Source organism: Protopterus annectens, chromosome 13.part0, assembly GCF_019279795.1.
Source record: "Protopterus annectens isolate FY-2018-M chromosome 13.part0, PAN1.0, whole genome shotgun sequence".
Lineage (NCBI taxonomy): Eukaryota > Metazoa > Chordata > Ceratodontiformes > Protopteridae > Protopterus > Protopterus annectens.
In genome coordinates this window covers 671,583,600-671,608,240 of record NC_056747.1, presented here as the reverse complement: position 1 = coordinate 671,608,240, position 24,641 = coordinate 671,583,600, and the positions used below count along the sequence as shown (strand labels likewise).

Here is a 24,641-nt window from a genome sequence, read left to right as displayed (position 1 = left end):
CTACAAAATCCGCCGCTTCCCTTTTTCTATTGACTTCCTTAATGACATCATCCACCAATGTTGTTGGATATGCCCTCTTAATAAACATCGGCTTTAAATGTTCACATTCTTGATAATAATCATCGTCCAAAGTCACCATTCTAGCAGCTCTGTTTGCCTCTATCATAGACCTTTTCTGATGGTTGGGCGGAGAACTGCTATAATGTAGGAAGCTGTTTGAATATGTCATCTTTCTATAGATGTTAGCAATATATCTACCACTGACATTGTCCTTGGCTAGTCTCACATCAAGACAGGGGATGGAGAACATATTAAATGAGGATGTAAATCGTAAAAAGTTTGTTAATGTAGCAATTTCATTAAGAAATTCATCTGCCATCCTCTCGTCACCTTTAATGATGACAAAAATGTCATCCTGATATCGTGTGTACCAACAGACTTTTTCTTTAAACATTTAGTTTGAAAAAATTAATTCATGCTCCCAATGAGCCATGACACATTTGGCAATACTGCCTCCACATGGTGAGCCCAATGCGACACCAGTTTTTTGGAGGTAGAACCGGTTGTCGAACAAAATAAAAGTTGTTGGAAAGAACAATTTCCAACAAGCATTTGATGAAAGCAATTTCCTCAGAATCTACCTCTTTCTTAAATAAAAATTCCCTAGTCCAAGAGATACCCAATTCCTGGGTTATGACTGTATAAAGATCACAAACGTCAACAGTAAGAAAATTATAGGTTTCAACAAACTCTAAATTATTAATAGCTTCCAAAAAGTTCTATGATGACAACCAGATGACAGCACAGGAAACAGAATCGGAGACGGCATTAGTTGTAGATATACAATATGATGATGGAAGGAACGAACCGCCAGACAGAAAAGCACCTACGATTTTGATGAATTCTACTGGGACTTTAAGATTTACAACTATTCTTCTTTTGATGTTCCAAGTGAACTGATTGATATCTTAGCAAAAGGACTATCATTTGTACCCACTGTACGTGTGGATCTGCCTAGGACTTTATTGGACTTGAAAAATTTTTTGCGCAAGTTAAATTTGACTGTTTTGTTGGGCAGCAATGGTTATACTGAACAAGACTATAGGGTGAGCAGTATTTTTAATCCACCATTACAAACTACCATAAGCCTTTTTAAAAAAATGTGAGATGGATATCAGAGCAGCTTTAAATAAGCTTATGCTTCCCCTGACTAGATCAAATATCGCAAGACAGTGACAGAGAAGCTTTAGAACTTTTGAAGTTACAGGGCATAAGAGTAATGAAACCAGATAAGGGGGGGCTGATTTTTATGGATGATAAGAATAGAGTAAAAAATATACTGGAAACCAAAGCTTATATTGGTGCATCTAAGAATGAAGTAAAAATAGCTTACCAGAGAGTTAAAACAACAATAAATGATTTATTTCTGGAAGCTACTATTGATATTGACACATTTAATTATTTAAATATGACAGTACCTAGGTATCTGGCTATGTTCGGAGCACCAAAGACACAAAGATCTAAGTAACCAACCCTCTGACCCATTGTGGATGGGAGGGGGTCATTGACCTATGCATGTGCTAAAATTATAGACTCCAAACTTAAGAAATATCTGAATGGGGAATTGCAAATATGTTCTGATTCATGGAACTTTTTGGAAGCTATTAATAATTTAGAGTTTGTTGAAACCTATAATTTTCTTACTATTGACGCTTGTGATCTTTATATAGTCATACCCCAGGAACTGGGTATCTCCTGGACTAGGGAAGTTTTATTTAAGAAAGGGGTAGATTTAGAGGAACCTGATTTGATTGAATGCTTGTTGGAAATCATTCTTTCCAACAACTTTATTTTGTTCGACAACTGGTTCTACCTCCATAAAAATGGTGTCATAGTGGCCTCACCACGTGGAGGCAATTTTGCCAATTGTGTCATGGCTCATTGGGAGCATGAATTACTTTTTCCAAACCACATGTTTAAAGAAAAGGTCCACTGGTACACATGATAACTGGATGACATTTTTGTCATCATTAAAGGTGACGAGAGGGTGGCAGATGAATTTGTCAATGAAATTACATTAATTACATTAACAAACTTTTTACAATTTACATCCTCATTTAATATGTTCTCCATCCCACATCTTGATGTGAGACTAGCAAAGGACAACGTCAATGGTATATATATTGCCAAGATCCATAAAAAGCCAACATATTTGAACAACTTCCTACATTATAGCAGTTCTCACCCCAAACATCATAAAAGGTCTGTGATAAAGGGGCAAATAGTTAGAGCTCCTAGAATGGTGACTTTGGATGATGATTATCAAGAATGTGAAGTTTTAAAACAGATGTTTATTAAGAGGGCATATCCAACAACATTGGTGGATGATGTCTTTAAGGAAGTCACTAGAAAAAGGGAAGTGGGGTATTTTGTAGCAATACTCAACTGGGGCACTGTAAATGTTAGACATCAAATATCAGGTATGTCAGCTCTGGATGTCACTATAGGACATAACATGTCCAATACTGGCTATAATTTGAGCTTCATTACCTCATTTTCGAATGATGCCAGGACACTTAGGAATATTCTGACTAAAAATTGGGCTTTAATAAATGAAGATATTGCAATTAATTAGAAACTGGGCGATACACCTAGAATTATTTTCAAACAGGGCTTGAATTTGAAAAATCTACTATAGTCCAGAAGAAAATCTTACATACCAAAATAGGGGGTATAAAAATGTGGGCACTGCCACTATTGTAAATATATAGAAGTTACAACAAAATTTAAAATAGGTGGCAAGATTTTCAACATCAGTGGGAAATACACATGTAAAACAAAAGGTGTGGTGTATTTAGCTCAATGCCAAGTATGCCCAAGTTTCTATATAGAAAAATCGGAATGCTGTGTAAAACAACATATTTATGAACACCAGTATGGTATATCTAAAGCCAGTCATACTAATGCCCTTGCTAGACATCTTATGGAATACCCTGATTACAAATTCCAGTATACAGTAATTGATCAAGTACAACAAGATGTTGGGGGGGGAGCTTGGCCATTAAGGTTAGAGGAGAGAGAATTATTGTGGCAACTTAAGACTAAATGCCCATGCTTCCCCAGGTCTAAACGAATACAGTTCCTTGAAATGTGTACTAAAGTTAAAATCACTAGACAGACAATAAATGTCTTGTGTGTGACTGTATGTATATTTTTTAATTTACACTGGACACCGAATTTATCTCATATTTTAAATGCATTGATAACATTTGCATTGACAAGTGAATTTTATGTGGAATGCAGGTTTAAGAATGTCAGGAAGTGATGTCATGGTTACATATGTTATTTAAACTTGTGTGAATGAATGGTAGATGTCTGAAGAATTTACATTGCACTGGAGCATGTGCATTTAATTCAAGGTCTTGATATGCACCCAATAACTTTTTTAGATCATGCGCCAATAATAACCAAAATAAAAACACAGGGTTGCGTCTTTCGGCTTTTCCAGGTTAGGGGTCGCCACAGCGGAACTCCTGTCCACTAATGATTGGCAGTAGATTTTTACGTGCCAAGTTGCCAGCTCTGATGCACAACCTTTAACGAAGGTACGCCCATTCACGCATGTCTCCACACAGAAGACGCTCTAGCTGAGAATCTAACAGGACAATGTCTTACTGTGAGGTGACAACACTACCGCAGCACCACCACCGCAAAATAAAAAACACAGGGTAATGAAATAAAAGAGAGACACTGGCGCTTTCCCACTTATCTGTTGAAGAGACAGGAATTTAAGGAATGGGTAGTGGAAATTATTCAGGGCTATTAGAGAAGATAGAAACTTATTCTGAAAATATAGCTGGGGAGTGGGATAAAATAAAAATGGAATTTAAAAATAAGGTGGAAATAAAAGAAAGGGAGATATGGTTAAGTAGTAGCAAGAATTATTTAGAGGGATTGACAAATGTTAAAGTATTGCAAAATAGGGAGAATCTCACAGAACAACAAGAATAGCAACTGCAGAAAACTAAACAGAAAATAAGGATTACCTCAGTAATATGCATGAGTTTAGAAAGATTGCTTTTAAGAAACTGTTTTTTGATAGTAACTCTATATCACAAAAACTTTTAGCACAACGAGAAAGTAAAACGTTCAGTCACCAAGCTTAGGGAACCTATTACAAGGAAGATAACTAGGGATCCTGTAGAAGTATTAGAAATATTTCGGAAATTCTATGAAAGTCTGAGAAACAGAGAAATATGGAAATCAAGAAAATGTACAAATGGAAATGTTCATGGCAGAATTAAATATACCCAGGCTAGAGGTAGATGAGGCTCAATTACTAACAGTTAGGATAGGAGGAGATGAGATAAAAATGGCAATGTATAACCAAGCTACTGGAAAGTCCCCAGGATTAGATGGTATTCCTGTGGAAGTTTAGAACCTAGGAAGGAAAAACAAACTGATAATGATCTGGAAGGTTTTGTTTAACAGTATTTTTAAGAGGAGGAGAAGCAAAGACATCCGAGAAGAAAGTGGTAGTAGCTGCACTAACTAAAGAGATAAAAGATTCATCAGATCCACTTCATATAGGCCCATTTCAATACTAAATCACGATTATAAAATGTTTATGTCTATAATGGCTAAATGAATTACAAAAGTGATGCCAAAATTGATAGATATGAATCAATGTGGTTTAGTAGAGGGGAGGCAAACATTTGACAACATAAACAGAACAGTGACGATCTAGAGGGAAGCAGAATGTAAGAAAATACCACCACTGCTGATGGGAGGAGGAACAAGGTTTAAAAGATGGCAAGATTTGATTGAGCTATGTAATGGTTGACTAACAATGACTGGATATGTTAAAAGTGATGTATAATATTTGCAACTACAGTTCTGTCGCACAGTTTGGAATGTATAATGTTTCCAACTGAGACTGTGTTGCTATGATTTATTGTCATTTATAACATTTGTAACATGGCCTATGTCATACGTGATAATTTAATAGAGATTTCTTGTTTAAAAAAAAAAGGTATTAGAAGCAAATAAGACAGGGAAAGGTAACAAGAGACGGATGATGCCAAGCAAAAGTTTGGACTGCAGGCTAGGGGCTGGAGTCCTTACCAGGGATGCTAGAGGATAGGCAAACAGAAAGGGCTAGGGATGTGCTAAGTGAAAAAACAGCTCTGATGGTATTTTAATAGAGTGTAGAATAGAAGCAGCATTAAAAAGGATATAATTAGTATGGCATATCAAATATTGCATGCTAAACTACAAGAACCAATCAGAGGAGGTTAGAAAAGATTGGGAAGAGACAATGGAAAGGCAATTTACAAAAGAACAATGGGAAAAATCTGTATGCCTCGCCAAGTATGCAACAAAATCCAGACGTTTAGGTTTTTACTTGGAAGTTATTGCACAGATAGTTTTAAACCCCAAGCTGACTTCAGAGAACTTTTCCTCGAGTTTGCAGATTTTAAAAATTCCCTACAGAGTACTTTGTCAGAAATGCTTGGGAGCAAACATTTTTAACTAAGAAAATTATTCTTTAGAGTTGGTATATATATGACAAGAATTGTTCACACATAGTACAACCTTACTAAGCTGAATGAACTGGCTGCCAAAAATGAAATTATTACCTGAAAAAAATGCATTTCAAAATCTAAAACCAGCTAATCGAAGTACTGAATATTGCAAAGGGGATAAAATAACTTAAGGCAGGATCTTTGGAAAGGGGAAGGAACAGATTTTGCAGAAATACATGGAATTTGTGGGAACAATACATGCAGAATAATGCTTAGGAGTGACAGTTTTAAGGGAAAGCAGAAATTAAGCTGTTTACGCAATGTTGGAGTGAATGGTAATTCTTAAAAAGAATACATACATAACACACAAAAACAATGAACAAATTACTACTGTTTGTTTTCTTTTTTAGAACCATATGTACACCTACATCATTGTTTAAAATGTGAGTATTTAATAAGGTATTAAAAATACTTTCTACATAAAAATCTAGAGATTCTTATGAGTAGGCTTGCAGGAAGCCTCCGTTAGGAGTCTCGTATTTTGATTTTTACTGTAAACATCTGCAGTACAGTCAACATGATCTACTAACCTTACTTAGTTTAGTTCTGTCATATGGCAGGTTATCCTCTTTAGTTGCAAGGATAATTTTACCCAGATAACCTTCTTGGCGTAGAGTCTCGGCACAGACTAGCCCAGCTGGACCTAACATACAAAAAAGTACACAAGTTAAAATTAATATAAGCAGTTAATTTTTTTTAAAATTCTACAATTCTTTAGAAGCAATAGAATAATAATCACTGTATCAGTAGCGGTGAAAAATGTGGAAGCTTTTGGGATTTGTTCAGTATTTACAACATCTTGTTTTACTTTGATCTGTTTTGTAAAGTGCTTTGTGATCAAGTACTGTAACAAAATATGGATTCATCCAACTTAAATTTTTGATAGTGGTAATTGCGCTAGCAGTTCACCTTCTTCAGCCAATTCAGCAGCATGTTTACAGCCAACACTCAAGCCCCAGGTCATCTGGGAAAGGATATTAAGAAGTCTAGACTCATATCCCATAAGGTGTACACGAAGCACACACACCCTGCTATTTACACTGCAATGCACACATCTGTGAATCCACCCAGCTGCACTGCATACACAGCTGTACAATAAAGATATTTTTAATTTCTCTTTGCTTTCCTTCCATATCATAAGGATCATGAAGACAGAACAGTAAGCACTGCAAGGAAAACTTTCCTTTCCCAAGCCACAGATTCTAACTCATTCTGACGATCCAGATGTTTTCGGGGAAGCTGAGATAGCTCGTCACTTGCAATGTATCTTACAACTACCCCAGGGCCTCCTCCCACTGTAACAACCACCAAAGAATATGGGTAGGCTGCAAGCTTAAAAGAACATGAACCTGCAGGCCGGACAGTGCACTGAAATCTATACACATCATATACAGGAGAATATTTACCTTTATTTCTGTGTACTAGTTTTATAAATATGTATTTATATATGAATTGATAGTTTTTGTCAAAAGTATTAGTCATGTATTTTTCTGAGTTCCTGAATGATCTACATTATAATATGGTCTTGGGTGACATCCCTCTACAAAACGAGTCCTAATTCAGCAGAAGAACTATGAGCTGGGTACTGTAATTTTGGGCCATAACCATACCTCTCAACCTCTGAGCATTAAAAATCATAGCACTCACCTTTAAAACTCATAACAGTGGGTTGGAAAGTGGAATACTTTATATACTAGACCATGCAGAGAGTTAATTATATGGAATCTTTGTACAGACTTACCTTATTTAATGAAGTATTCACCTATAAACAGACCTGACTATACAAGGATCATCGGTAAACGTATGAGGAGCAAGGGTAAATATAAAGGCCAATATCGTAAAATTGGAGAAGTATGCGCATGACTGCTTGGTGCTGGTAAGGCTTTATGTTATCCAAAAGATGTGATATGACATATGCACTGACTGTAGACATGTGACCTGTGTATATTCACCATGCACCTCCAGATCTACTGTTACTTCTGTCATTTGGTACACTGCCATTTACATCATACTCCACTGTTGCTATACATTAATAATTGTGTATGACTCAGACCTGCATGTACAGCATGTAGCACTTGCACCACTGTTTAAGAGTCAAACGTTTCACAGCTGTGGCCTGCAGGATTTCGTATTTGCTTTGGAGTACAGCTGCATACTATGTTTGTGTATACTTAGACCCATTAACTGAAGTCTTGTGCTCTCGGTAGTGCCTCACTTGGTGAGGAAGTCTGTGATGAGGGGTCCAGACAAACCCTCAGGAAAGTTGAAAATCATGTGAATAGAATTCTATTTGATCTAGGGTTAATAAAATCCACAAGGACCATACCAGACCAAAGCATATATTTTTTCATTGTCCTTTCATGAGTAGGCTGTGGCCAGATGGCCCACGTTACTCAGCCAGCATAAGACCAAAATGGCAACATGAAGCCAGCTTGCTGGTCACCAATAACAAAGTGAATGTTGGGGGGTTAAGAGCCTAGCCACCTAGAAATGAAGCACAGGGAAAGATTTAGCAAACAAAAAACATCAATCCAACAAGAAGATCAGTAGTGCATCTTAAATTAAATCATTTTCTTTATATTACATTTATAGATCTTGACCATCAAGTACAAGAATTTTGTAGAAATTTTCTTTGTCCTGGCTGAAGTCTGTCAGCACAGTGTCACAGTGGGTAGCACTGTCACCTCACAACAAGAGGTTCCCCATTTTAATTCTTGGCTGGCCTGCCTTCTGTGTCGAGTCTGCATGTCCTCCCTGTTTGTATCAGTTTCAACAGGTGCTCCAGTTTCCTCCCACACTACAAAGATATGCCCCTATGTGCCTGTTGTTAGCATAACAGGCAGAAGTGAAAGTAGCTGAAGACTAGCATATAGGTGGTACACTTTAAATAAAAAAAAATATACTGTAAGCAGACACTGCTTCCTTCCCAAGCCTGTCAAAATGATTAGGCTAACTAGACTTTCTACAGTAAATGAAGAGAACGTCATAATCCCTGATTACACAGAAACAACAAAAACACTCAAGACTGTAATGAAAGCAAGACAATAAAATCTACCTGGAAATGTTCCCCTTTAGGCAGCATTTGTATTTATGTTTTAGCTTTGGAAAATATTTCACTGGGTTATACATATGCAAGTCCCTAGTACTGCAGGTAAAAACAAACCAGTGACAGAAATTCTGAGTGACAGGTGTAGGAAAAGAAAAAGTGTTAAGGCAACAAAAAATTCACCACCACAAAACAATTTCTAATCACATATGTTTATGCTACAATAATGCAAACCAGTGCAATGGGAAAAGCCACAAAATCAATTACTTTAAAATGAATGACAGGGTCCCAGAAAACAAGGGCACTAAAATCATAATCCCTATTATTGAGCTAACGTTATTAGCTGTTAAGCTAAGGGACTGGGTTTAAAAGACACAGGGTTTATTAACACACAGCTATAAATTGATCACAAAACTTTGGGGAAAGGAAGTTTTCTATCTATTCCAATGGATGAATAATATCAAAGCTAGTTTCTTTAGAGTTACAGGGGAAAGGAGCACAACCAAAAATAGGGACTGCTTGGGGGGAGGGGGTCATCCCATCAAAACATTTTTTAGGTTGCTGTTTGTGAGGGCAATACTTTGTGGTTCAATGTTTTACCTCTTTGATTAGTCACCAAGAATCCATATTAAGTTATACTAGCACAAGGGACGATGGCCAAGACTACAGATACCAAGATAATGTGGAGTCCCTGTATTTTTATTTTAAAAGTTTAAACTGCAGGACAGTAGAATGAGAAAAAAAACTTTTTTTATCTCTGAACATTTTTTGTGATAATAATGTCAATAATACAGGTAATGTGCTGATAAATGGCTACCTAATTAGTTAAAAAATGAACGAGAATCCCGACCAGAAGTGATATGACATGTTATTTACTAAAATGCCATTTCAGCACCCTCTTCATATATTATAAAATGTCATGGCTTGCCCATCCACAGCATCTTTTTATGTCATGGTAAGTATGGACCTCAGCCGAGAAAACAAAAATGACTGCTACTACAATGATTTCTAGATTATACATTGCCCAATGGAATAGATTCTCTGACCTTCAAGGATGGTTTTCTCTCACCGGTATCTTGAAAAAGCAAATATTCAAAGGACAACAATTATTTGCAGGATTCAAACCAATAAATCCAAAATACAACAGAATCAAAAATAAGATACTTATTCAAAGTGAAAGAATATAATGAAGTCAACTACAGACATAAGCCTTTTATCACAATCCGCGATCTGCGATGCTAAAGGTACACACCATACACAGCAACATTCTATCATTTATTTCATCTAACCTTTATTTCATTTATTTAAATTACAGTTACTGGGGTATGGGGGATTGAAATTGATCAGCAAATCATACTTCTGGCAGATAATCAGATAAACTACAATCAAACATATGAGGAAAGGAGCAAACAAAATAAAGTTAGTTTTGAGGCTGGGAGGTGGGGAAGCAGATTGTGCAAGAATACAAACAGACAATTTGTGATCACTGTTAAACAATCGCTATGGCTTGCCAAGGAGACTCAGTGTACATACGACAGCAATACGTTGAAAAGCCTAACCATGGCCATTATCTCTTTTTCTATGACCCCACTCAAACAGTGATGGGGAAGGGTTATTTTAGGACAGGGTGAAGCAATGCACAGTGGAAGCAGAGGGACTTTGCTTGATCACTGATAATATGGCTGACCAAGAGGGGTAATATGCATGTATAGCAGCAAATTGAAATATATACTTGTGGAAATTCTTTCATTTTAATCACAGATAAATATCCAAGGAGAAACCAGTCAGAATGTGTTAATTTTTACAGTGGGTGCTGGGAATAACTTTTGGGTGTGACAGCAGAATTACATTACGTGATCACCACTAAATTATCACTGGTATAGTTTGCTAGAGAGGTACAGTGCATTGTATATCTAATTACTGATGTAGCTTGTCATGCTGGAAGACTGCACATGTTTGACAGCAGCAAGATGAAGCATTGCTTTGGCCATTACTTTCTTCACTTTTTATCACAGTTAAAATACCACGAGGAAATGGTCAGAAAGTGTCCAACTTTATGCAGTGGACAGGCAGGCTCTGTGTGAAAAAGTCAGTTTTAGATTACTGTTATTAAATTACCATTGATTCAGCTTGCTGGGGAGGAGCAGTGCACGGAAGGAGCAAGTTGAAATACATCAGCGTGGTTAACATTTCTTTCACTTTATCACAGCTAAAATCAGAAGTACAGACACAACACTGATATTTTTAGGTAGGGGTAAGCAGCTCATGAAAGCAAGTACATTGCATTTACCTAATCAACGTTAAATGATCAAGTATATGCCTTCTCAGGGAAGGATAGGGCAAATGGAGCAGCAACAAGCTGAAATGCATTACTTTGGCCACTGAACACAAAGAATATGTCTCTCTTTGAGGGAATGAACAGTCTGTGGTTGAAGGTAATGGGCATCACATCTACTCAATGTTAACTGATCACTAATCTGGAAACTAGCTATAAGGTTAAAGCTTTGGCACATAAGCCAACTTTGATTTTGAACAGCGACTAATATCTTTATAGTCATGCTAGCAAAGAGAATGGTAACATTTTAAGACTAGCAGATATGGATCAATATACAGTGGATATAAAAAGTGTACACATCCCTGTTAAAATGCCAGTTTTTTGTGATATAAAAAATGACACCATAATAAATAATTTCAAAACTTTTCCCATCTTTAATGTGACCTATAACCTGTACAATTCAATTGAAAAACAAACAAATCTGCTGGGGGAAACATATAAACAAAAATCGTACAATAAGCTGGTTGCATAAGTGTGCACAACCATAAACTAATACTTTGTTGAAGCACCTTTTGATTTAATTACAGCATTCAATCTTCTTGGGAACACACCTGCCATCAATTAAAGAGACTGATTAACCCCAAATAAGGTTCAACTGTCCTAGTAGGATTTTCCTGACATTTACTCAGTTGCCCGCTATAGCAAAAGCCATGGTTCACAGAGAGCATACAAAGCATCAAAGGGATCTCATTGTTGAAAGGTATCGTGAGAAGAAGGGAACAAAAAAAATTTCCACAGCATTGGATATACCATGGAACACAGCGAAGACAGTCATCAAAAAGTGGAGAAAATATGGGACAACAGTGACGTTGCAAAGAACTGGACTTCCCTCCAAAATTGATGAAAAGACAAGACGAAAACTGGTCAGAGAGGTTGCCAAGAGACCTACAGCAACACTGAAGGAGCTGCAGGATTTTCTGGCAAGTATTGGTTGTGTACTACAGGTGACAACAATCTCCTGTATTCTTCATATGTTTGGGCTATGGGAAGTGTTGCAAGATGGAAGCCTTTTCTTACAGAAAGACATCCAGGCCCAGCTAAAATTTGCAAGACAGTACATCATGTCTCTCAAAAGCATGTGGGAAATGTGTTATGGTCTGATAAGACCAAGGTTGAACTTTTTGGCCACAATTCCAAAAGGTACGTTTGGCGCAAAAACAACAATTTGCATCAACAAAAGAACACCCTCTCCACAGTGAAGCCTGGTGGTGGCAGTATCATGCTTTGGGGGTCATTTTCTTCATCTGGAACTGGGGCTTTTGTCAAGATGGAGGGAATTATGAACAGTTCCAAATACCAGTCACTTTTGGCACAAAACCTTCAGGTGTCTGCTAGAAAGCTGAAGATGAAGAGGAATTTCACCTTTCAACACGACAGTGACCCCAAGCATACATCCAAATCAACAAAAGAATAGTTTCACCAGAAGAAAATTAAAGTTTTGGAATGGCCCAGCTACAGCCCAGACCTAAATTCAATAGAAAACCTGTGGGGTGACCTGAAGAGGGCTGTGCACAAGAGATGCCCTCGCAATCTGACAGATTTGGAGCGATTTTGCAAGGAAGAGTAGGCAAATATTGCCAAGTCAAGATGTGCCATGCTGACAGAACTCCTACCCGAAAAGACTGAATGCTGTAATTAAGTCAAAAGCTGCTTCAACAAAGTATTAGTTTAAGGGTGTGCACACTTATGCAACCAGCTTATTATACACTTTTTTATTTTTTATATTTTTCCCCTAACAGACTTGTTTGTTTTTTTAACTGAATTGTACAGGTTATATGTTATGTTAAAGGCAGGAAAAGTTCTGAAATGATTTATTGTGGTCTCATTTTTTATATCACAAAAACATGGCATTTTAACACGGGTGTGTAAACTTTTTATATCCACTGTAGCTTTGCAATAGGGAGGCAAATATTTAAAAACATTAATAAAATAATACAGAAGGATTGTGGGCATAAACACACACTACAATTGCTGATAAGCTTAGACACAGAGAAAGTTTGACATGGTCCTGCTGGAACTTGAGCAGAGCAATGGTTTAATTTGTATTTCCAAAGAAAACAACATAATACTGACAATATATGAAGGTTTAAATGCCAAAAGAAGGGGGGAGGGTATCCACAAAGCAAATTTTGTTGGAGCAGATGAAGTAGATGGGGATGCCAGCCCACTCTTTTGCTGCCTACTCTCTACGTGGGAGTACTGAAGCTAGAAAAATAAGAGATTTGTAAATCCAAGTTTACAGCTTGTATGAATGCCAGGAGAAACTGTGCTTGTTTGCCAATATACTGTACTTCACAAAATCTATGAAGGGTATTCCTATGTTTCTAGATACAGTGAGGCAATTTCAAGTATTTTCTGGGTATAACCTGAATGAACGCAAGATGACAGCTACAGTTAACTATGCACTCACACAAGTGAACCCAATATCAATATCTGTGAGGGCCATGGATAAAATTAATTGTATGAACATTTTGATTAAGAGAGAAACAGCATTAGTGCCTGAATATACCTAAAAATAAACTAATCAAAAAACAATTAAAAAAAAAAAAAAGATTGGAGGACCATGATTATGGAACTGGACAATAAGACACAAGCAGTAAACATTTTTAGTCCCCCATAGTGCTATGCACAGATTAGGTGTATGTTTCCAGCCTGAACAGAAGTTAAGGAGCTAAAGTTAAGGAAAGCAATTAAAAGCTAAAAGAGCTTATAGGGGAACCGAATAGGGCAAAGGTCAGGTGGGATAAGTGGATTCTTTCCTTGGAACCAGGGACTTGGAATGTGAGATTTGAGGGGGTATTTTAAGGCCACTTAGTTGGGACTTGCAAAAGAACTCGAGCAGAAGGTTTTTAGATCCAAAATTATGGGGAAAATTATGTTAGCTCAAGTTGGAAACATCAGGGACAAAGAAACAATAGTCTACTGGATGCAAGTTTTTTAAGGAGAACATGAATAACCTACTAGATAGCATATCTTTAAGGATAACATGAATAACCAAACAGAAACCTCGCATTTATAAAGTGGATAAAAAAGAAGTTATGTACCAACCATAACGTTCCATGTCAGTTGTCTTCATCTCGCCTTCTTTCTTGCTTGTTGGGATCAGAGCCAATTCTCGGCTCTGACTCGGCCATCTTCTATAGCTCGGGAGCTGTTTACTGGCTCGAGGCTACCCCTTATCCCATGATACCTAGCGCTAGCTACCCAGATCTCATTTGAAATAACTAACCCCAGCCATAGCTATGGAATGAAACCCCTCCAAACAGAGGGTTAAACCTACCTGTTATAATCTCTAAGTCAGTAGAGAAAACAAACCAGAGAACACTCAGCCAGTGAAACTTAAACTCCTCTCGGTCCAATAGGACAGGGGGATGGAGGGGGGGACGCAAGAAAGAAGGCGAGATGAAGACAACTAACATGGAACGTTATGGTAGGTACATAACTTCTTTATGTTGTCTATCTCGCCTTCGTTTCTTGCTTGTTGGGACAGCATCCCTAGCACCTACGATCCTGGGCAGCTCATTGGAACAGACTCTTCAGAACAGTGGAACCAAAGTTAGCTCTACTCCTGGAGACCATGTCTAACTTGTAATGAGTAATAAAGGTATGAGGAGTTGCCCACGTGGCAGCGGCACAGATAGAGTCCATGGGCAACCTAGACTGGAAGGCTACAGAGGTGGCCAAAGCCCTAGTAGAATGACCTTTCGGTCTGGTAGACAACTCTGTTTCTTAGTTGATAGATGAAGGTAATAATGTGAGACAACCACCTGGACAGGGTCACTTTGGAAACTGAAAGACCCTGTTTGCCCTTAGCATAGGAAAGGAAAAGTTGGTCCGACTTCCTTATATCCTTCGTTCTATGCAGGTAAAAACACAATTGTCTATGAACATCCAAAAGGTGTAATTTGTATTCTGCCTTGTTGGTGCGATTAGGGAAAAACACAGGAAGGTCTATAGATTGGTTTAGATTATTTTCTGAGCAGACTTTGGGAAGGAAGGAGGGATTAGTTCTCAGAGCAACCCTGTCCTTATGAAACACTAAGCACGGAGGACGAACACTTAGTGCCTGAAGTTCCGAGACACGTCTGGCTGAGGAAATAGCTACCAGGAAGAGAGTTTTCCAAGATAGAAACTTAATGGAGCAGGATGCTGCTGGTTCAAAGGGGGGCATAATCAAGGAGGTTAGTACCAAATTAAGGTCCCAAGGAAGAGAGGGATCTCTCATTGGGGGCCTAAGGAGAGTCGTCCCTCTGAAGAAGGCCTTACACAGCTTATGAGACATAATGTTTAGATTAGAAAATCCAACATGAAAGTTAGAGATGGCCGCTAATTGAACCCCGATTGTGGCAGAAGCGGACCCAGAATGAAAAAGCTCTGTTAGGAACTCCAAGATTTCATGAATTGGGGCTGAAAAGGGATCTATATTCCTAGCCTCTGCCCAACAAGAGGAACGTTTCCATTTGCTAGCATAAGTCTTCCTAGTAGCGGATTTGTAAGAGGAGACAATCTCACGCACAGCCGGGGAGATGCTGGGAAGCCTGGCTAGGGTTGGAATTGGATCAACCAAGCTGTGAGCTGGAGTGTTTGGAGGGATCGATGCAGCTCTCCTGATTGATGAATCAGCAGGTCTGGAATAGGATCCAGAGTCCAGGGCTGCTCGAGGAGGTAACAGTGCAAGAAGGAAACCATATCTGTAAAGGCCAGTAAGGGGCAATGAGGATCATTTTGCAACCCAACGATATAGCTTTCTGTATGAGTTTGGGTATAAGAGGGAACAGCAGGAAGGCATAAAGAAGTCCCTGAGGCCCATCGTGGACTAGAGCGTCTCTGGGAGGGTGATCGGGAAGCAGTAAAAGGGAGAAGTAGTTGCTACATTTGCTGCTGAAGGTGGTGGCAAACAGATCGAAGCAAGGCTGTCCCCATTTGCGAAAGATCATATCTGCAACTACCTGATTCAGAGACCACTCGTGAGGCATGAGAATAGCTCTGCTAAGCCTGTCCACTATGACGTTGGACTTCCCAGGGATGTGCGTAGCAATCAGAAATCGTTGGGAGGAAATCGCCCACTGCCAGAGTCTGAGTGCTTCTCGACATAGGGGGTATGACCTGGTTCCGCCCTGCTTGCTGATGTACCACACTACTGACATGTTGTCTGTTTGAACTGCAATGGTCCTGGAAGGAAGGGAGTCCTGAAGTGCTTGCAATACTAAGAGCACGGCTCTCATCTCAAAGACATTTATGTGCAGATGATACTCGTGAGGCTGCCAAGTGCCTTGGACTGCCCTGCCCTGATAATGCCCCCCCCCACCCTATCAGTGAGGCATCTGTGGTCACTGTGGCAACCAGGGGAGGCTGGATGAATGGTCTGCCCTGAGACACTAGTGGGGAGACCATCCACCAGGAAAGGTGCCTTTTGTATGTTTCTGTAATTATGATCATGTGAGACATGGGGAGCTGCTGAAAGGACCACTGTGTGAAGAGAAGCCAATGAAGGATTCTCATGTGAAAACAGGCCAGAGGTATCAGAAGAATTGCCGCTGCCATAGAACCCAGAGTTTGAAGGACCAACCTGACTTGTACCCTTTTGCATTGCATGAGGATATGAACTTGCTGCCGAATTGTGGCCACTCTGTCTGGCAGTAGCCTTGCGGACACACTTCTTGTATCTAAATCTGCTCCTATATAGGTAATAGATTGACAGGGCAATAAGGCACATTTTTCAAAATTTATAGTAATGCCTAGCTGGACACAAATTGTGATTGTATAGTCCCTGGCTTGAAGGAGTTGATGCCTGGTAGTAGCAGTAAGGAGCCAGTCGTCTAGATATGGAAACACCTGGAATCCTTGACACCTCAGGTATGCCGTGAATACTGCCATGCATTTGGTGAACACCCTGGGGGCTGTGGTGAGACCAAAGGGCAGAGCTCTGAACTGGTAATGACTGGCTCCCAGCCGGAAGCGAAGAAATCTCCTGGAGGGCCTGTCCATCTTGATATGGTAGTACACGTCCTGAAGATCTATCAAGCACATCCAATTGTCCTGACCCAGAAAGGGTAGAATGGACTGTAGTGTGACCATCCGAAACCTTGTTCTTTGAACAGACTTGTTTAGTCTGCTGAGATCCAATATTTGTCTCCAGTCCCCTGTCTTTTTTGGTACCAAAAAGAACCTTGAGTAAGTTCTGGATCCGATTTGGTCTGCCGAGACTTCCTGGATAACTCTTTTTTCTAGCAGTCTTGAAACTTCTATGACTGCATGGGCCCTCAGATTGGGTGGAACATCTGGAAGGGATTTGCTTGGCAGTACGGGGGGTTGAAAGAAGGGAATTATGTAGCCTCCAGATATGATTGAGTGTACCCATTTGTCTCGCCAGAGGCGGGCAGCTGGGCAACCATTCAGGGATGCTGGAAGGGCTTGTCAAAGAAGGATTCTCTGCTGCTCTGGTTCTGCAGATCCCCTCTGCCCAGAGGGCGGCATCTGTTGTTGTTGTTTCCTCCTCTGCCCCTGGAGGAAAAATCACTACGTGTGTCAAGCGAGGCTCCCTGGGATTTCCGAAACCACATTTTACCACTCTTCTGACCCTTGGGATATGGTCTAGAAGGAGTGGAAAAACAGAGAGTCTTGCCTTCTTGTTCACACCTAGTCAGAGTGTCTTTCACCTGTGGTCCAAAAAGAAATGAACTGTCAAAGGGAGTGTTGGTGAACGACGCCCTAAAAGGTTCCACAAAATTACACAGCCGCATCCATGCGTGTCTCCTGAGGGCCACGCCTGTACCTGCAGCTCTACTCGCACCATCGGCTGCATAGGAAATGAGCCTCATGGAGGAGTTAACTACCGAATTAAGGGTCGCCAGCTGAGAAGCCACTTCAGCTTGAGCCCCTTCAGCTGATGGATCCTGGAGGGAATCTCCAAGCTCTTTCAGGAGATCCCTCTGAAGCTTGGTAAAATGGCATAAGTAATTCAGCGACCTCATGGAAAAGGTCACTGAAGCAAACATTCGCTTCCCGTATCTATCCATGGTCCTAGACTCCTTTTTAGGAGGATGGACAGAGGAAGAAGTTTCCGCTAACTCCTTTTTAGTGGCTGCTGCTACCACCATGGCATCTATGGGAACACCCTTAGTAAAGAACTGTTTATCAGGGGGTGCAGTGATAAACTTGCTGGGTCTCCTCGGGGTTGGTTCCACTGTATCCGAGGCTGACCAAGCCCTTTGAGCCACCACTGACATTAGTGGATTGAAAGGCAGAGACACCCAGGAGGTGGAAGGTCGGGAACCGAACGCATCCAGGAATACAAATTCGTCCTCGGTAGGGGCTAGGGCAGTCCAGTTCCCACTCTGCTTAAGCATTTCTAGGATGTCCGAAAAGGAAACATCTTCAGAGGGGGATCTCGGGGACCCTTCCAATTCATCCAAATCTGTATCCGAAGTGACAGACTCAGTGAAGTCAGTGTGCTTCCTCTTGCATTTCCTCTTCCGAGGGGCTCCTCTCAGGGGAGGCCTTGGAAGAAGAGGAAACACCCAATGGGAACTCTGGAGAGCCGGTTCCCCATGCTTGGGGTCTGGAGAAGGGGCAGAGGTTGATGCAGACACTACAGGGGACGGAGCCAGTGGGGTCGAAAGTGGAGCTGACTCAGAGGCCAGTACACTCCTCATGACATCGAAGGCGTCCCTGCCACGATGCAGAGAAAGCTCCAGTTCTGAGAAAACCAGAATCTTCCTCCGCACCAAGGGAGACTGCTCCGAGGCCGATGTAGGAGCCGAGCTCACCTGTGCCGATGCTCCGAGAGGGAGAACGGGGTCAAACAAGGGTCCGATGCCACTCGCCCCCTCGGAGCGGACGAGGAAGTCTCGGCTCCCAGATCCCTCGACAGACGGCACCATCGAGGGGATCGGAGCCAACGACAGAACCGAAGGGGAAATCGTTATCGGTGCCGACGGTTCCACGATTCGAACCCAAACAAACTCCGGCCCACGAGCTCAATGGAGTCGGAGGAGGAACATCGATGGAAGCGGATGGAGCCGACACCTGTTGAGGAGGGCTGGACAACATTTTGGCCAGTGCCTGCGACTTCAACAACCTACTGCCCACTCTCTCCACGTCGTGATCCGAGAGCCTAGAGGACCAAGAAGAGTGGCAGGATCTGTGACTGCGGTCACTCTGCAACAGGGGAGACCGAGGAGCCGAATGTAGAGACTCTAGAGACAGGGACCTCGGCCTCTTGTGGGTCCGTGACGGCTCCGAAGGTACTGGTGGAGCCGACGGGGAGGCAGTCTCCTCGGTTCCAGCCAGGAACAAAGTAGTAGGTAAGGCTTGGGCCAATGACGGCTCCGAGCTGGGAGCTGACGATTTGGTCGGTTTAGGAGATTTCACTGGCTGAGTCTTGGCCAGTGAATCCTGAGGCTTAAGGAGACCCCTCAAAATAAGCTTATTTTTGCACTCCTGTAGAACCCTTGGGCTGAATGTATGGCATACAGAACTAGAGTCCTGCAGGTGCACTGCGCCTAAGCAATAGACGCAAGAAGTGTGCCCATCTGTCAGAGACATTTTCTGACAGCATGAGTCACACTTCTTGAATCCAGACACCTTGGATTCTTTAGACATATCCAACTACGATACTACACCTACACTGGATTGTTTTTGGCCAAAGGCTGAACAGCAAAAAACTAAACAGACACTACCACAAAAAACAAAACACACAGTATACTACAGGTAAATAGTTTTGTTTTTTTTTTAAAAAAAAAAAAAACTAGGAAGCCTCTAACTTAAACAGCTACCTAAGAAATAGAAAGAAGAAAAGGGATGGGGGGCTCTCTAATTTAAACGAGTTCTATGGGAAAACTACAATTATACTAAACAACAACAAACTAGTTAGCGACTATATTTAAAACAATAAACTATCAGAAAAACCCTAATCTGACAGAAGAAATAGTGCAATAAAACTTATACGAGCCTGAGCCAGTAACAACGAACCTCACAGCTGAAGCGGCAAATGAGATCTGGGTAGCTAGCACTAGGTATCATGGGATAAGGGGTACCCTTGAGCTAGTAAATAGCTCTCGATCTACAGAAGATGGCCAAGTCGGAGCCGAGGATTGTCTCTGATCCCAACAAGCAAGAAATGAAGGCGAGATAGACAAATTAATATCATATGTTAAGAAATAGACAAAATAAAATGAAATGTTATCGAAAGGAATATTTGTGGTTAAATACAGATGAGACGGGCAAGATGTAGCTGGAAGCAAATGGAGTAAACTATTCAAGGAACCATGGGACAGGAGCAAATAAAACAGGTGGGAAATTTGTTTGGATTATATGACAGGTACTGCCTACTTTATCAAGGATAGATGGAGCGCAGGAAAACAGAAGCCCAGAATGAAATGCTCTAGTAAAGTTTATGTTAAAACCAAGAACAAAGGATGCAAAAAAAAAATCCAATAGATCACATAAAAAAGGTTCACTGAGAACTCTAAAATCAGCTGGAGGAGATGGAGAATTGGGAAAGAATAGATAATTAACAGAAATGCAACTGGAAGAAACTTGTAGGTCACCTAAATATGCAACCAAAAAATCCAGATTAAGAATATTTTTCCTGGATGGGTGGTAAATGAGATCATGTATTTTAAGAGTATGCACATTTGACTGGTTTTAAAAACACATTACAGAATGTCCTGGTACAATTACTTTGTGAACAAGTAACCATAAATAAGGAAAGTAATTACTTAAATTGGAGTTCAGACCTAGTGGTGCAGGAAGGTTCTGATAACTTTACTGATGCTGACAGAAAAAAAAATACAAATCAAATCCTAATCCAACATCAACAGATGTAGTGAACATAAAAGATAAATAGGAAAAAAAGAGATCAGATATCTTGGGTGAAAGGTGTAAATTACACTTAAACAAATCACATACATGGGAAAAATACATGCAAAATTATTATACAAAAGGAATAATAAGGAAATGGCTGGAAGGCCTTAAATGACTAAACGTAAAGCGTTGCAAAAAATTAATACTGTTGATAGAACATAAATATGTAAATCAATATATCAAATGAATTTTGAAAATATTGATTACATTTTACTGGTTAGATTACAAACAAGAAGAACAGGGGGAAGGCATGCCCAAAGGCAGGAAGAGAGCAGAAAGGTTAGGAGTGTGGTAGTGAGGGTAGGCACTTTGAATGTTGGCAGTGTGACTGGTATAGGGAGAGAGCTAGCTAATATAATGAACAGAAGAAAGGTTGATATAGTGTCTGTGCAAGAGACCAAATGGAAGGGGAGTAAGGGTAGGTGTTTCGGAGGCAGGTTCAAATTGTTCTATCGTGGTGTGGATGGGAGGAGAAATGGGGTAGGGGTTACCCTGAAGGAACAGTATGCCAAGAGTGTTTTGGAGGTGAAGAGAGTGTCGGATAGAGTGATGTTTATGAAGGTGGAAATTGATGGTGTAATGATGAATGTTAGTGCATATGCTCCGCAAGTTGGGTGTGCGATGGATGAGAAAGAAAAATTTTGGAGTGAGATGGATGAAGTGGTGATGACTGTACCAAAGGGTGAGAGAGGGGTGACTGGAGCAGATTTCAATGGGGATGTTGGTGAAGGGAACAGAGGGAATGAGGACATGATGGGTAGGTATGGTGTTAAGCAAAGGAATGCAGAAGGTCAGATGGTAGTGGATTCTGTGAAAAGGATGGACATGGCTGTGGTGAATACATATTTTAACAAGAGGGAGGAGCATAGAGTGATATACAAGAGTGGAGAAAGATGCACACAGGTGGATTATATCCTATGCAGGAGGGCCAGTTTGAAGGAGACTGAGGACTGTAAAGTGGTGACAGGGGAAAGTGTAGTTAGGCAGTATAGAATGGTGGTCTATAGGATAACATTGGTGATCAAGAAGAAGAGGAGTGTGAGGGCAGCACCAAGGATCAAATGGTGGAAACTGAAAAAGGGTGATTGTGACGTCGAGTTCAGGGAAGAGTTAAGAGATGCACTGGGTTGCAGTGAAGAGTTACCGAATAGCTGAGTAACTACATCACAGCTAGTAAGGGAGACGGTTAGAAAGGTGCTTGGTGTGTCATTTGGATAGAGGAAGGAGGACAAAGAGACCTGGTGGTGGAATGAGGAAGTACAGGAGAGTATAGAGAGAAAGAGGTTGACAAAGAATTGGGATTCTCAGAGAGATGAAGAAAGTAGACAGGAGTATAAGGAGATGAGGTGCATGGCAAAGAGAGAGGTGGTGAAGGCTAAGGATAAGGCATATAAGTGTTATATGAAAGGTTGGACACTGAGGAGGGAGAAAAAGGACCTGCACCGATTGGCTAGACAGAGAGACCAATCTAGGAAAGATGTGCAGCAGGTAAGGCTGATAAAGAATAATGAGGGAAATGTACTCACAAGCTAAGAGAGTATGTTGAGCAGATGGAAAGAGTACTTTGAGGGGCTGATTAATGAACAGAATAAGAGATAGAGAGAAGGTTGGATGATGTGGGGATAGTGAATCAGGAAGTGCAACGGATTAGCAATGAGGAAGTTAGGACAGCTATGAAGAGGATTAAGAATGGAAAGGCTTTGGTCCAGATGACATACCTGTGGAAGGATAGAGGTGTTTTGGAGAAATAGCAATGGAGTTTCTAATCAGATTGCTTAACGAAACTTTGGAAAGTGAGAGGATACCTGAGGAGTGGAGAAAAGGGGTTTTGGTACAGATTTTTAACAATAAGGGTGCTGTGCAGAGCTGTAGTAACTACAAAGGGATAAAATTGATCAGTTACAGGATGAAGTTATGGGAAAGAGTAGTGGAAGCTAGGTTAAGAAGGAAGGTGATGATTAGTGATAAGCAATATGGTTTCATGACAGGAAAGAGCACTACAGATGCAATGTTTGCTCTGAGAGTGTTGATGGAGAAGTACAGAGAAGGTCAGAAGGAGTTGCATTGTGTCTTTGTGGACTTAGAGAAAGCATATGACCGGTTGCCCAGAGAGGAGTTGTGGTATTGTATGAGGAAGTCTGGAGTGGCAGAGAAGTATGTATGAGTGGTACACAATATGTAAGTGGGTAGTGTGACAGTGGTGAGGTCTGTGATGGAAGTGACGCATGCGTTTAAGGTGGAGGTGGGATTACATCAAGGATCAGCTCTGAGCCCTTTCTTATTTGCAATGGTGATGGACAGGTTGACAGACGAGATCAGACAGGAGTCCCCGTGGACTACGATGTTTGCAGATGACATTGTGATCTGTAGTGAGAGTAGGGAACAGGTGGAGGAGACCCTGGAGAGGTGGAGATATGCTCTAGAGAGAAGAGGAATGAAGGTCAGCAGGACTAAGAGAATATGTGTATGTGAATGACAGGGAAGATAGAGGAATGGTGAGGATGCAGGGAGTAGAGTTGGTGAAGGTGGATGCGTTTACATACTTGGGATCAACAGTTCAGAGTACTGACGAGTGTGGAAAAGAGGTGAAGAAGAGAGTACAGGCAGGATGGAGTGGGTGGAGAAGAGTGTCAGGAGTGATTTGTGAAAGACGAGTATGAGTAAGAGTGAAAGGGAAGGTCTACAAGAGGGTAGTGAGACCAGTTATGTTATATGGGTTGGAGACAGTGGCAATGACAAAAAGGCAGGAGTCAGAGCTGGATGTGGCAGAGTTAAATATGTTAAGATTTACACTGGGTGTGACGTGGGTGGACAGGATCAGAAATAAGTATATTAGAGGGTCAGCCCAGGTTGGATGGTTTGGAGACAAAGCCAGAGAGACGAGATTACATTTGTTTGGACATGTGCTGAGGAGGGATGCTCGGTATATTGGGAAAAGGATGCTAAGGATGAAGCTGCCAAGTAAGAGGAAAAAGGGAAGGCCTAAGTTAAGCTTTATGGATGTGGTGTGCAGGTGGTTGGTGTGACAGAGAAAGATGCAGAGGACAGGAAGAAATGGAAACAGATGCACGCTGTGGTGACCCCTAATGGGAACAGCTGAAAGAAAAAGAAAAAGAAGTTTTATCTAATCACTAGTATGGAATGTCAGGAAGAGGTAATCTATGTGTGTTAGACAATTAGAAATAAAATACTGTGGCCATAATTTCTTCCTCTTTGATCACAGTCAAACATCAGGGGTTTACATGATCAAACTGGTTAATGCCAGGGGGGAGGAAGAGTGAAAGTGACTGGCCACTACTGTCACCTGATGATGGCTAGTCAGTCATAAGGATTATCAGGGTGTGTGTGTATAGTAGTAGGTGAGAAATCTCCATACAAAAAAATATTCATCATAGCTTTTGTATGTTGATACGTTGAATGATGTCACCATCAATGGATATGCCCCCTTATCAAAAGGGCATGTTCTACAGGACGGTTTGCATGCAAAAGAAAAAAGGATTCAAAACTAGTGTTTCTGGTACCTTAAGAACACAATGAACACAGCTCATGTTTTGGATTTTAGTTTCTTACTTAGTTATTATATTTTCAAAGCATCTTCTTTGCAGATTTCTTTACAGACAGGTCACAATATATATGCACATTTTCATTTTTGCTGTGGAAGCTGATACACAATACAAATAATCAGAAATAAACTGAGCTTTTATAAAATACAAACTAAAAATCACAAAGAACCTGGCTGGAAAGTGATGCCCTCAAGCTTTGGAATATTCACACAAGAGGAGAAAATATTACCAGGAATTGTGAACTG

At 40.6% G+C, this 24,641-nt stretch overlaps 1 protein-coding gene across 4 annotated transcripts in view; it reads right to left on the bottom strand.

Moving 5' to 3' along the window:
* The window catches only part of LOC122787576 (apoptosis-inducing factor 3-like), a 1,199,414-nt gene that overhangs the window by 782,811 nt on the left and 391,962 nt on the right, over positions 1 to 24,641 (bottom strand). For all 4 annotated transcript variants that reach the window (XM_044054360.1, XM_044054361.1, XM_044054359.1 and 1 more), the window contains one exon: positions 6,116 to 6,228. In XM_044054360.1, the coding sequence (XP_043910295.1) occupies positions 6,116 to 6,228 (113 nt within the window). The remainder of the gene's footprint in view (positions 1 to 6,115; positions 6,229 to 24,641) is intronic.